The 13,874-nt window shown below is 35.7% G+C and overlaps 1 protein-coding gene across 9 annotated transcripts in view; it reads left to right on the top strand.

Annotated features, from left to right (window-relative positions):
• The window catches only part of ZNF385D (zinc finger protein 385D), a 410,794-nt gene that overhangs the window by 309,399 nt on the left and 87,521 nt on the right, over nt 1-13,874 (top strand). For all 9 annotated transcript variants that reach the window (XM_064414290.1, XM_064414306.1, XM_064414280.1 and 6 more), the window contains one exon: nt 8,522-8,632. In XM_064414290.1, the coding sequence (XP_064270360.1) occupies nt 8,522-8,632 (111 nt within the window). The remainder of the gene's footprint in view (nt 1-8,521; nt 8,633-13,874) is intronic.

Below are 13,874 nucleotides of genomic sequence, written 5' to 3'. Positions count from 1 at the left end.
TGCCAACCTTTTGTTCCTAGCTCTTCAGCACAAACATGAAAATGCCCTTAACTTTTTAAAATGGATTCTTTTTCTCATGAACTCATTTTTGCTTTGTTCTTGGTGAGTCTCAGAAAACAAATGGTGTTTGTGAACCTTAGGTTTTTATCTTTATTGGCATCTTTAGACATATCTTTACGGAGAGTATAACATTTATGTCTCTGTTTTAAGTAATTGTTTTGGGTTTAATCATATTTTTGCCATCTGCCACTGCTCACTTAAGTGAGCAGATAAAAGAAGCAATCCACCCTTTCTTTGCACACAACTTTGCTAATGTTTACTAGAAGTGGAATGAGTAATTCTCTCACTTTCAAGGTGATCTGTTTCATGTTGGTCTGTTCTTATGCCGCAATTGTTGTATTGAGTCTTGTCCACTAGATAATCGAGCAGTATGATAAACACACCACATTTGGCTGCCTTTCATCTTCTCTCCTTTAAGAGAATCTTATAGGTCTGATAGAATTTTCTTTTGGATAAGCACTGAGAATCAATCATGCTTTCACAGTTGAGGAGATTATTATCCATAGTATTTTTGCTCTGTTTGTTGCATAAACCAGAAAGCATATTTTGAATGAGATAGGACTAAAATAAGGGCTATCCCATTTTAGAAAATCAGTTGAAACAATTCTCTGAACAACTCCAGAGAGTTGTTCCCTGAAATATTAGGCAAGTAGCTTAACACAAACTTTTCCCAGACAGCTCTATGGACTGTAAGTCAAACTTGCATTTGTAAAGCTGTGTTTAGTCTGTGTAGCCCCCTCCCAGATGAATCTACAATCAGGGACTTTGTGGGGAACATAGGAAAGGCAATATAATAGTAAGTACTGTCAGGTGCATTTGGTTGAGTAACTGGAACTGGTGTACAATTTTTGTTCTTTATTTCTGAAATAATACCATCTATCTAAAAATAAGGTTTTCAAAGTAAGTTAATTACACTTGTGAACTACTCACATCCTGGGCCAGTGAAGACTGTAGGAGAGCCAAAGAATAGGCTGATAATTCCCATTGGGAGTGAGGTTTCAGCTTTATGTAGACAATGAGGTTTAGGGTTATTCATTGAACCCCTTGGACAAAACACAACATTGAACAGTTGCCATTAGGTGAACATTGTCCATCTTCTAAATAGAACAAAGCCAAAACCTTCTGGGGAAAAAATGTGAACATATTTCAAAAATATAAATTCATAAGGATGTCAAATTAAGGCTTATAGGCATTTCATGTTTTTAAGGGCTTGATCTGCAACCTTAATGTTCTCTTAGTACTGTGTGTTTCTGTATTTAGCATACATACACAGATTTGTTCCAGTTTGACAATCCTTCACATGTTGTTTAGTGTGTTTGATTAGCATAATCACTGTGTGATTATTTCTCACTAGCCTTAGCATATGCAAATTCTTGTCTTTTGACTGACAACCATTATTAGACAATCAGAGTATAAGGATTTGCATAATCTCTCTGTGGTTACAGTATTTGTGTGCAATACCACTGTGAATGCAAATCCTTTTGCTCTGACTGGTTTCTGTATATTCAAGCAGCTTGCCAGGAATACTGCTGCTGCTTCAGCATCTTATTTGCAAGTGGAAAAATCTACAAGAAAAAAAAAAAAGAAGGGAAGAAATACTACAGTCATATCAAAAAGGTGACTAGACAAGTGCAACAATTAAAGAACTCTTTTAGGAAAAAAAAAAAGAAAAAAAAAAAGAAAGAAACATTCTTACAGGATTTCAACAAAAGAATAAAAAGTTTACTTTGAGAATTCATTCTGAAGTAATATTTGAGTGACCTGTTGCACTTTTTGGGAACTGACAGAAATTTTCTTTTTAATAGATACTAATTTTTAAAAGAAAAGTAATTATTCTTTAAATATTGCACATCATTGTAGTTGGTGCAGATATTGTACATGAATTATGTTATATTTAACAAGGATGAGCAATATTTCTGTTTATGTACATGGAAAGCACCAGGTTACTTCTACCTTCTTTCACTGATAAGAACGGAAATGGTAGACACTAAGAAAAGATGGGTAGTGCTGAGTTCAACTCTGCATAATTATTCACCATAATTACTTGGGCAATATTGAATAAATTAGCTGAAAAAGGCTAAGCCATGCATGGCAACACATATAGAATGTGTATTCTAACTGTTTGATATTGTTTAATTTGTACGTGAAACCAAAATATTGTTGAACATAATTTTTGTGTGTGTATGTGTTGAATTATGCTTACTAAGCTTTTCACATAATTCCTTTTAAATTGTGTTCTTTAGTTAGTTTATAAGATTCTTATTCACAGATTAATGTGGTTTTGGAAAAAAACAGCCCTGGCGTGTCAATCGTAACAATGGGAGTTAATTCTTATGGAAATGTAGAATGTCGGATACACTTAGCATCAAATTGTTGAGCAGTTGCTGAGCTGTTCTGTTTCTGACATGGTCACCCAAATATTAAGAAGGTGTCAGGTAGGTTGTAAGTTATAGGTCTGACACTTCTGGAAAGCATCATGTTCTGCACAGAGATTTTTTTTTTAAATGTGCATGGTTAATAAATACTTCTAAGAGTGTTGGGATTGCTGTGCAAACACAGAAATGAACAGCAGTGTGGGACACACATTACTTCATGTTTTTCCAGGAAGTTTTAGACCTGTTGCACATGCTTTGTGCTGCTTGAAAATGCAAATGCAGTAGATGCCAGGTCTCTCTTGGAGAAGGAGTAGGTCCCACTCAGCTGCACAGTGCCCATGATGTGGGCAGTCTATACAGCCAATATAAGTATTAAAGTCCAAGAGTTCTCCAAAATATCTAACTTTCTGCATAAGCAATAATGTTACAATGTGGTGTATCTAATATAATATTGCTGCATCTCTACAATTGACCAGCATGATTGCAGAGGAAATGTCTCTGAATTCTTGATGCCACTGAGATCACAGAGGAACTGTTCAGTTTTCAATTTGAAATAGTCAAATTATGTTGTGAGAAAATTGCTGGCTCTAAGAGTCCTGAGCTATAAATGACAGTGACTTTGCACCATTGAGGAGCATTCTTACAGCTTAACCTTTCTGTGTTTCCATAAGTATGGCACAGTAATAATCAAGTAGGCAGTTTTATGTTTGAACTGGTTGATGTTAAAACTGCATTTATTGTGCAGTTTTAAAAATGGGTCAGGTTGAGCAATAAGTATGACATGGAAGATGTGATATTTTGGGATTTTTGCTTGCTAATGGCAAAGATTGATATAGGATTTAAACTGTTTCTAATGCTTTTATTAGTTTGTTGGAACAGAAGAGAAAGAATGAAAGGAGGCCACACTGAGTTATCTTTATTTCTTATCAATGTTACAGACCTAACACAGTGCAATGTCACAATCAAAATAACATTAAAGGAATTCTGACTAATTTTATGTAATTATTACAATTATAGGTATATAATTATATATTTATTACTATGTTTCTTGCCATCAGCCTGGATTTCTACAAACATATGTATTAGTAAGTAAAAAATGAGGCCAAAAAACCCACAATATTAATTGTAATATTATTATCAAATATGTTAGGCTATGGATTTTGAGAGGTTCTGGAAGGTGGTGGTACCTGTGTCATTAAATTCACTTAGCTGTTCAAGTAATGGAAATCAATCTTTTTGTGGGTAATTTTTATTTTTTAATTGCTGCTAAAATGGTCTACAGCATTTTTTCCTGAGAGCTACAGTGACCTGACATATTTTTCTGCTCATTTAGTATAAGACCATAGTGATCTGAGTAAATCTTTTTCAGCTAATTTCTTTGGACTTGAGGTAAAAATACTTACTTACTTATTTGGTTGCTTTAGGCCTAACATATGCTCTGAACAGGCTCTAGGCATCCACATCATCATATCCTTTGACCTGGATGCTTTTATTTACAGATATTAGGGAATTTCAATTAATTTACTGCAAACCTTAAGCATTTTAAATGCTCATATCATGGCTTTTGGTTTTTATACAAAATTTAAAAATAAGTCCTTTTGGTTTATATCCCTTTTGTAATTTGAGCCTTTGTGGATCAAACTTGCATGCTTTCCTTTGCTCTTGCTTTTTTATGGTTTTTAACTTAGGCATATTCTTATGCCTCTGGGATGAGTAAGTCACAGAAAAAAAACTAATAAAAATGATATATATTAAAAATTATTGAAATTCAGGAAAACACTGAAATTTCTTGAAATTTGGTGTTTGAATTTCAGCTTCAGCATAAAACAATTCACACACACACACACAAGCTCGTGCACGCATACATAAACACTTAGAAATTATTTGTGGAAAATACGTAAGATTTACTTTCCAAAGGACCAGATTTCTCCATATGTAAATTATACCATCTCAGATTCTGTGTTACACAGATATTTGCTGAAAATTTGGTGAGGTGAAGACTTGGCTGCAGCCAGCCTTCAAGGATAGCAGCTATGATGATTCTAGAAAACTGCCCCTTGGCAGGTAGACTAATAAGGGATCTCCTGGGTCAACTTCTTGGTGATTTTGTGGGAGGTGTTGCCTGCAGAAAATTTCATGCAGCAGCCACTCTTTTCATCTTCAGTCCACAAAATAAAGAACATTTCATGCTCTATAGTGAACACAAGAATGAGGAATGCAGCTAATGTCATAGGTCTGGCAAGACTGAATTTAAAACAAGCAAAACCAAATTATAGGGTCAAAGTCAAGAATACGCAAAAAAGGGCCAATTTCTATCATGTCCTTGGTTTAAGCCTGGATTTTCCTAAAGTATGATAAGTTCCTGAAGATTTTGTGAGAAGGGAGTACAGTATTTGATCAAAGAATGTTAATCGTATCATCTTGCCACAAATTTCAACTTGAATAATTAAAACACAGAGGATGATATTGGTGTGCATGTATTGAAACCAAAAAAGAATCAAATTGACTTAAATATTTATCTTCATTGCTCAATCTAATAGTCATTCTGTGTTTTGCAGTAAACCTTGAGCACTGTGCTGTCCCTAGGCTGACCACATGGAAAAGTGTGACATATGGAAAATGCCTGGTGCTGGAGGGTAGAAAGCCAAAAGGGGATGGACAAGTCAAACAGTGCAGCTCTCAGAGCAAACTCTCTTTGTGTTGTAATGTACAGTGCAAATGTATTGTCAAGAGGAAGTTAAGGGACGTGTTGCCAGCCTTAGGCTTCTGCACAGCTTTGACTTCTGAATGATAATCTTTCATGAGAATTGCAAACTTCTCTGTCCTTCATTTTAAATGAGAGTAAATTAAATTAGTTTAGTCTAAGAAATGAAATCCAGAATTGTAAAAGAGAACTAGTAATGAGTAAAAAGCACATTTTATCAAAGTTTATAATGATAACCTTTATGTTGAAAGAACTTACTTAAGTTGAAATTAAATTTATATGTGTAATTAGTAATGTACAGTAAGTCTCAAAGTGCAGGGAGATGCTTTAAAATATCTCACACCTGCTGATTATCTCAGCTATATGATAGTATTACTCTCTCTATATTTCCCTGCAATTCTTGCTCTCTATTTTCTGCAATCAGCTAGCTCTATTCCCCTGACTCTCAGAAGGTCTCCTCTCTGTCTTCCAGTATCTGTGAGATCTGAGCCCTTATCTTGCTGCACCTAACTATCCTGCTGCCTCTCAGATTTCCTGCATAAAACTTGTGCAGGTTTATCTGATGCTTTTGGATGTTTATTTAGAATTTTTGGATTGGTGCTGTTTCCCAAATGAAATCTCTAGGGAAAATGAATAATGTTAAATATCCCTCAAGCATTCTATCCCAACTTTATTAGAATCTGGTGGTAAGTTTTTGAGTCTAACTGTGCTTTGCAGTATCAAAGAACAATTCTCCCAGCCTTGGAAGTGCTCAAGGCCAGGCTGGATGGGGCTTTGAGCAACTGATCTAGTGGAATGTGTCCCTGCCCATGGCAGAGAGTTGGAAATAGATGATCTATGAGGTGCTTTCCAACTCAAACAATTCTATGAGTCTATGACCTGGCAGTGAAGGGATTATTATTTTGAAGCAGTTTTTCTTAATTAATTTGAAAACTATCCAGAACACGTTCATTTAGAGCCACAAATACAAAACATCCTATTCCCAGTAATGCCATGCAGTTGTATATCTAGAATTCTACATCTTGAAAAACTCAAAGGGAGGGGCGCTGATGGGTTTCTGCATCAGCAGATAAACAAGAGAAAATCTGTGCTCTTATTAGGAAAGACATCGCACATTTTTTCCATGAGACCAAATTAAAATTAAATATAACATAGAGCAACTATTCTACACATTCGTGATCTTTTTAATTGTAAAAACTATTTAGTCTCATTCTCAATATGAAAGTATCAGTTACCTCAGAAATCCAACCTCATTTGGTGCTAGAATACTTAGTCTGAAGATGGGTAAGTCCAGTTAAAAAAAAATTAGTTTTTCCATCTTGTGAACCATGGTAGTAGCTTTTATTTAACCCATGGAGAACTTTGTTGGCTTTCTCAAGTCATTGTGAGATAATGGGCACTTGTGAGATAGTGGGAATGATTAACATGGTAATACTGAAGGCCATTATCTCACATTATTTGACAAGTGCCATAACTTGAGGAAGTGAACAAAGAAGCTCTCTAAAGAATCTCACAGCTGTGATTAATCTGAAGCCAAACAGTTACACTGGATCAAAGAATGCACAATTTCTTGTTACCCTGTGCTGACTTATCCATGTATCTGAACTTCAGGTTTCCTTAATTGCTTTAGACCTGCAGTGGCAAGAGGAACAGAATTTTTCCAAGCTTGAACAGCACAGAATTAGCATCAGTTAATACCATGTCATGCTTTAGTGTTAAAAATAACAAGACAAAGGTCTATTGATTCTGCTGGTATAAAAATTCACCTCTTAGTGGAGCAGTCAAAAAAAGAAGAGCCATTACAATTTATTTAATTTCCTATGTAATGGTGACCTTTTTGGTCTATATAATAGTATTTTTGGATTGTGGGCTTTTTCAAGGTCATGTTACTACCCCCAAGTCATCAGCATTATTTTGGGGTTATGTTACAGTGGCATCCCTCGTTTCTAGCTGGGATTGGTGCTGTTTTATACTGGTCATTACACAAATGCATGAGGTGTTTCACATCAAATTGAAGAAGATGTTCAAACAGACAACTTTTTCCAGACCAGTCTGTTGTATAGCAGAGCTATAGAGTTCTGCTGTTTTCCTTGGTTTGTCTGGGAGGTTTGTGTGAGTCTGTGTGTTTAATTTTTTATTTTTTTTAACCAATCTTATTTTCTTTTCCACAGGAATTAATTTAAAGACCTATTTCATATTTGACACTGAACAGCTGTCAGGTGATGCAAAAATTCTGCAGTGATCTGCTCTGGATTCACTGCAATTGAGGCCATGACTGCCTACCATTACAGCTTTCATGAATAATTGATTACTCTAAGGACAAGCTCTGATTCTTTATTTATCAAATAATCTTTTGCCAACAGACTAGAAGACAGTGAATCATGGAGACATGGGCAGGGAGAAAGATGGAATCTTTTTCATGACTTACGCAGATTATGCTCTGTGAATACTGGTTATCAGAATTAGTCAAAATATGTGATTTTTTAACAATTTAAAGATAAAAATCTATCAGTGGCTTAACCAAGGTGCTGCACAGCGATTACCAGATTTTTAAAGTATCTGTCGATTGTATTTTTGTGAAAAAGAAATAAGAAGCATTTTGTTCAATGAATTTGGGAAAGGTGATTTCAATTCTCCAAGTAAAAAAGTACCTTGAGTAGTTTTCGTGAAGTTCTCTGACAAAATGGCATACGTTTTTCTTAATAGGGAGCCTGACTTGCAGACGCTATCAGATCAGTATTCGGTAGATGTTAGCTCAGAATAATACTTTTCATAAAGGTCCAAATTCATCTTTAAAGCAGAGTTTATTCAAAATAGTTTCCTCCAAATGACTGTGAAAATAATTTCTGGAGGATTTTATCTTTTGTAAGCTGTGTAGATATTGTTTCAAGGAAGAGATTCATTTATTGGTTCATGGGATATTATCATTATTTGATAACACTGAGGTATTGTACACTATTCTGAAATTATATGTACATAATATTATTTCACATTTTTGTTAATCTTTTTCTTAGTAATTTTGTTTAAAATGTTCTTGTTTTGTTTATTGAGTTAGCTTTTCTCTGATATAAATATCACAGATTGGTGTTTGGGTAGGAAAACCTGTTTGGCATTTACAGCTTATACCTTTCTTCAGTAAAGAGAAATATAAAATTGAACTAAAGATAAGTGTTTCAAGAAAGTCAATGACATTTTTCTTTGTTTCCTTCTGCATAACCTCTTTATATAACTACATAAAAAATAAATACTCACTTTCAAAGAAAAATAGTAGTTTTCTGTTAGATCATGGTGTGGAATGATGCAGAATCTATTTTGAGATTTTAGATAACATAGCACACAGTGGAACAGCAAAAGCTTTTTATTTTTTCTTCTCTCTTCACAGATGGACCCAATTCAAAAAGCTGTAATAAATCATACATTTGGAGTTCCTCTTCCTCATCGAAGAAAGCAAATCATATCATGCAACATTTGCCAGCTGAGATTCAATTCTGATGTAAGTTGATCATTTTGTATCAGATTAGAAATATGTACTTATCTTCTAGGATGTGCCATAATTTTCAGAAATTGAGCCTAAATGAAACGTTGTGATTTCAGTTTGTCACTAAGCAGATGAAAAGGCTGTAGGCTGTTTCAGATAAACACAATGGCTTGGTAGTGTTTATACACCCAGCCAGCTTTCCCTGCCAATATATCCCTGTAAGCTCATCAACTTCAGTTGTGCTGCACTGGGTGTAAATAGGAAAAATTGACTGATCCATTACTCCTAATAACACTGGCATATTTGCTGGATCCTAATTCTTCTACCAGTCCTGGTTATGTGTCACTTCAGTTGGCTCCTTGCATCCTCTCACTCCTCCAGCAATGAAGCAGAGCAAGCTGAACTGGAGATGCCCTCTAATACACCAAGAAAGGAAACCTGTCTCCCATAATTACCCAAGGGAGCTGTGCTGGGATGCTCCTTGCCAACTAATACCTGTTGTGTCACAGAAAAGCCTCTTAGGTTTTAACACTTCTATTTCCTTCTCAGAAACCCTGAGGTAGTAAAGTGTATTTTTTTCTGCTATTCTAGGCGCTTCAGGAAGTTTCTTCAAAGGGGCATTGTTAGTGAGAACTAATCTCGCCCTGTCTTTAATTCACTACGTAATTTAATTATGGAAGTTACTTCTGCCAGAATAAAAATGTTTTGACTTAGAGTGAGGTCAAACCCAAAAGCGTCCACAAGGTTCCATTCTAATTCTAGTCATAGGAAGAAGTGAAATAATTCTTGTGTATTCCTGCCTATTTAAAGGCAGCCATTTATATACAGTTTGTACTATTTTTAGTTTATTGATTATTTATCAAAACCATGAGCTTGTCAAAGACGTAAATTAAACCTTGAAGCCTAATTTTAGGGATTTCCCATCTGGGGGTGAAAATATTGTATTTCTTTTCATTCCCCTCAGCTTTCTATCCCTTAGAAATAATTTCAAAAATATCTCAGCCACAATTTCTGGACCCGTCAGCATCACATATTTAATTTCACTGATGACTCCAGGTTATTTAGCTCATTTACTGAATGGACATCTCTTATAACACTGACATAATTCTCAAAGAGTGGTGCAAGGAAGGGCAATACTGTCATGTCCATCACAGATAAAAATAGGAGAGTCAAATTAGGCTCTTCCATTTAGAAACCAGATGCCAAAATTAGGACTATGGATACTGGGTCATTCATGAGGAAGGAATGATGGAGACTTCTGAGCCACAGTGGATCTTACCAACCCAGCAGCACAATTTATCACTCAAAATTCTCAGCTTTTTTAGCTTTGTCTCAGGAAAAAGCATGTCATGCTGAACCAGACACAGTATATAGCTGAAAGAGAGATCAAACATTTCAGTGTTACATACCAGAGTGAAACAACTCATTTCAAAGAGGATATACCATTTGTTTTTCTTCAAAAAGGTCTAGACAAAAGACAAGATGAACATATCAGTAAAGTTACTTAGTCCATTACCAGTTACATTGCTTAGATTGATATGTGGAATGGAAAATTTTCCGGCTGAGAAGATCTAGGCATTTTCCAGAATAAAATGTTTAAAGTAAAGATCTTTCTACACAGAGACAAAGCATCAGTGGACACTGATACTTTTTACTCAGAGGACTACTCTGCTCCTGTACTGCTCCTTTTCTGCTGCTTTTAGAAAGGTTTCTGAAAAAGAGAGAGGAAAGAAGTAGAGGCCATTTCCAGAGCCACCTACAATGTCCAAAAAACTTTAGATGGCTCTAAAAATCCAAAAAACTGGTTTCAGAAGACCTCTGTTACTTTAAGCTGTTCACAGAAAACTCTTGGAAGACCAGTTAATATTTATCTGTCCCTTCACACCTTCAGGTGTTTGAGGCTTGAACTCAAACAGCCAATGCTGTTGAGAAGGTTGTTTTAAGGCTCCCCTCTCTGTAATATATCAATATTATCTCTACCGAATGGGGAGACCTTCTTGATGAGTATGTTTCATTTTCAACTTTTAATATTCACCTGAGTTTTAAAGCAACCACAGTGTTGATTGATTGAGAGATTATGATCCAAAATCTGCCCATTGATTAACCTGGAATGATATCTCTCCCTCTTTTCACCACCACACAGAGGCAATTTGTGGATATCTTTATGATGGTGTCTCCTCATTCCAGTGCTTATAGTTATTACTGCTGAAAATCACAAAGTGCTCTGCTGAGGTGTTCAAGAAATAATTTGTAGTCAGAGTTCCCCTGCAGTTTAGGAATGTTCTTCTGCAACATGAGGGGAATAGGTAGAGCTATTTTCTCCATTGCTTAGGTAATTTTGATATGTACATCTGTGTTTGAAGCAAAAATGTGGTAAACTAAAGATTTAATATTTGAATTCAAAGGAAAAAAATGCTTTGAAGAAAAAGAGTTGTTAGCTATCATATTTTGATAACTCTACTATGAATGGCAAGCACACACATTGTAATTCTTTCTCTTATTGTCATGAAAAAGTTTCCATTTACTCAATATTCCTACCTTTCATTTTCATCATATTTTGTTGAACACAATTTAAATCCATAACAGTAATAAATGACTTTTCTGTCTAGGAACCTAGGCTTTGTGTCTATTCTACCAATATGTCTCTATTTTTAGATGCGGGAGATAGATTTTTTTTTTTTTTTCAGAGAGTAATGAATAGAAATTCCATTTTCCTGCTACACAACAATATTATGAAAATGTTTACAATAAAACTAGTCTGTGGGATTTTTCTTTTTTGCATAGAATACACAATTTTCTCCCTATAGATAGAGATTCCTTTTACAGCAGCAGAGCTTTTTTTTTTTTTTCTGGTTACATGGTATCAAAATCACATTTAAAAAAGATGAGAAAAGGCAGTACAATAGTCTAAAATCATTTAGCTTCTTTGTAAAGGAGTAATCTATAAATCTTCATGACAGCTGTGTGTTCAGTATGATTTTTAAAATAAATCTCATACAAGGGAAGGGAGGAATGTGCAAATAACCAAAGCCTCTCCATGCTGAGCAAAAACATTAGAACAGCAAAGGTAGGTTTTGTGGATTCCATTTCAAGCAATTTTTTTTCTGAGAAATCTAGACATATCATTTACACTCACATTGTGCATTCAAACTAGGGTGAAACATTTAAATATATGCATGCTCAGCTGCAAGTGCCAATGTTGCCACTTAGATGTTGGCAGCTGCTGAGAGCTATTGCACCAGTAAATGCTTGCTTTGTAGCAAACATTAAATCTTTAAGATTTAAAGTATCTGTAAAATCTGATCCAGCCAATTTCAGTAGGATATTTCAGGTGCCTATAGGTACCTGTAGGAGCAATTTTCTGCTTATTGCTGGGAAAAAAAGCAAAAAAAAAAGCACTCACTGAATTTTCCTGCCTTGACTATGTGATCTTCCTTTGCCCATGAGATTTTTTGATGAAGTTATATAGTTATCAGTATCTGCCAACAAGGTCAATTTTTTGCAAAGGGATTACCTTTTTCTTCCCTGTCATTTAACGAGATGGCTCAGTGATGACCCAGTTTGCCTTTATGGAAAGGTTGGGCAGTGTTCTGACTTGAATTCCATTATGATACACTTTAAAAAATCTTTCCAATTATATCAGCCAGAAATTATTGTTTGACTTAAATAGCAACAGTAGTAATATATCCCTGCAAATCATGGATTCTCATCAGTCCTTATTTCTTTTTTTTTTTACCATATTTTTCTCCATCTCTGTGAAACAAAGGTATCACCAAATTGAGGTGGTCTTCCTTTCAAACAGCAGTGAAGGATTTTTTTGAGGATAAGGATGTAATATAACTCTGCAGTATTTTACTATGGTTCTAACTTTTGTTGGGAAAGAAGCAGGAACAGAGGTCTAATATCCTATTTAGGCTATACTTGATATCTAGAATAAAAGATTAATGTATCAACTTGTAAGGGCCTAGGGTATAATAAGGTGATAATAAACAGTCAACATGAATTTGTCAAGAACAAATCATGTCAAATGAATCTAATTTTTCCCTTTGACAGGGTAATTGGCCAAATGGATAACAGGGAATAAATAGATGTGACATATTTTGGCTGTAATAAGGGTTTATACAGTCCTATGTGACAGTCCTGGTAAGTAAGTTGGAGAATATGGTCCAGGTGAAATTATTAAAAGTTGGTTGCACAACAGAATGAAGAGCTGCAGTGAGAGTAGCTCCTGATGGTTTCCTGTCAAAACAAAAGGTCACAACAAGTTAGGATCTGAAAGAGTCTCTTCCATGCTCGCTGTTACTCTAATTTTTCATTAGCAATGTGCCTGACAGGACAGTGTACACATGCCAGTTTTGTGGATGACATCTAGATGAAGGGTGGCAGACTCTTGATGGATGGTGGTAAGTTCCAGATCTCGGTCCAAAATTATCTCCAGTTGGAGAAAACAGTCTGGAATTCTGACAAGTGCAGTAAATAAAAGCATGAACTATTGTGTTTAGACTGGAAAAAGTAAATGCACAAGTACTAAAATGAGTAAATGTTGGGCTTCATGGGATTATGAATCATAATCCAAATATGATGGCTAATGCAGAAAAAAACCCAAAAACTCATCCAACTAATCCTATGATAATTTTTCCCACAAATATGAGAATTATCAATAAGTATTCCACAGCAAACATTCAAGAGCAGCCCTACAAGAAGGACTGGGGGTACTTGTGGATGAGAGGCTGGACATGACCCAACACTTTGCACCTACAGCCCAGAAAGCCAAACAGGTCTTAGTCTCCATCCAAAGTGGTGTGGGCAGCAGGTCAGGGGAGGGGATTCTCCTCTGCTCCACTCTTGTGAGACCCCACCTTGACTACTGCATCCAGTACTGGGATCCTCAGCACAGGAAAGTCATGGACCTGTTGGAGCACATCCAGAGAAGGGACACCAAGATGACCAGTGGGCTTGAATACCTTTTCTTGAGGAAAAACTGAGAGAGCTGGAGTTGTTCAGTCTGGAGAAGGGAATGCAGTAGTGATCTCTGTGGCCTTTCAGAAATTAGAGGAAAGATGGAAACAAGTTTTTGGACAAGAGGTAATGGATTTAAACTGAAGGAGGGCCAATTGGATAGGACATAAGGAATACGTTTATTAAAATGGGGGTTATAGAACACTGGAATGGGTTTCCCAAAGAGGTGGATGCTCCATCCCTGGAAATATCCAAGGTCAGGTTGAGCTTACCTCTGTGCAGCCTGATCCAGTTCAAG

The sequence above is a fragment of the Passer domesticus genome, chromosome 1 (genome assembly GCF_036417665.1).
Source record: "Passer domesticus isolate bPasDom1 chromosome 1, bPasDom1.hap1, whole genome shotgun sequence".
In the NCBI taxonomy this organism is placed as follows: Eukaryota; Metazoa; Chordata; class Aves; order Passeriformes; family Passeridae; genus Passer; species Passer domesticus.
The sequence above is the reverse complement of the archived record's forward strand: the minus strand, read 5'-3'. Positions and strand labels throughout refer to the sequence as shown.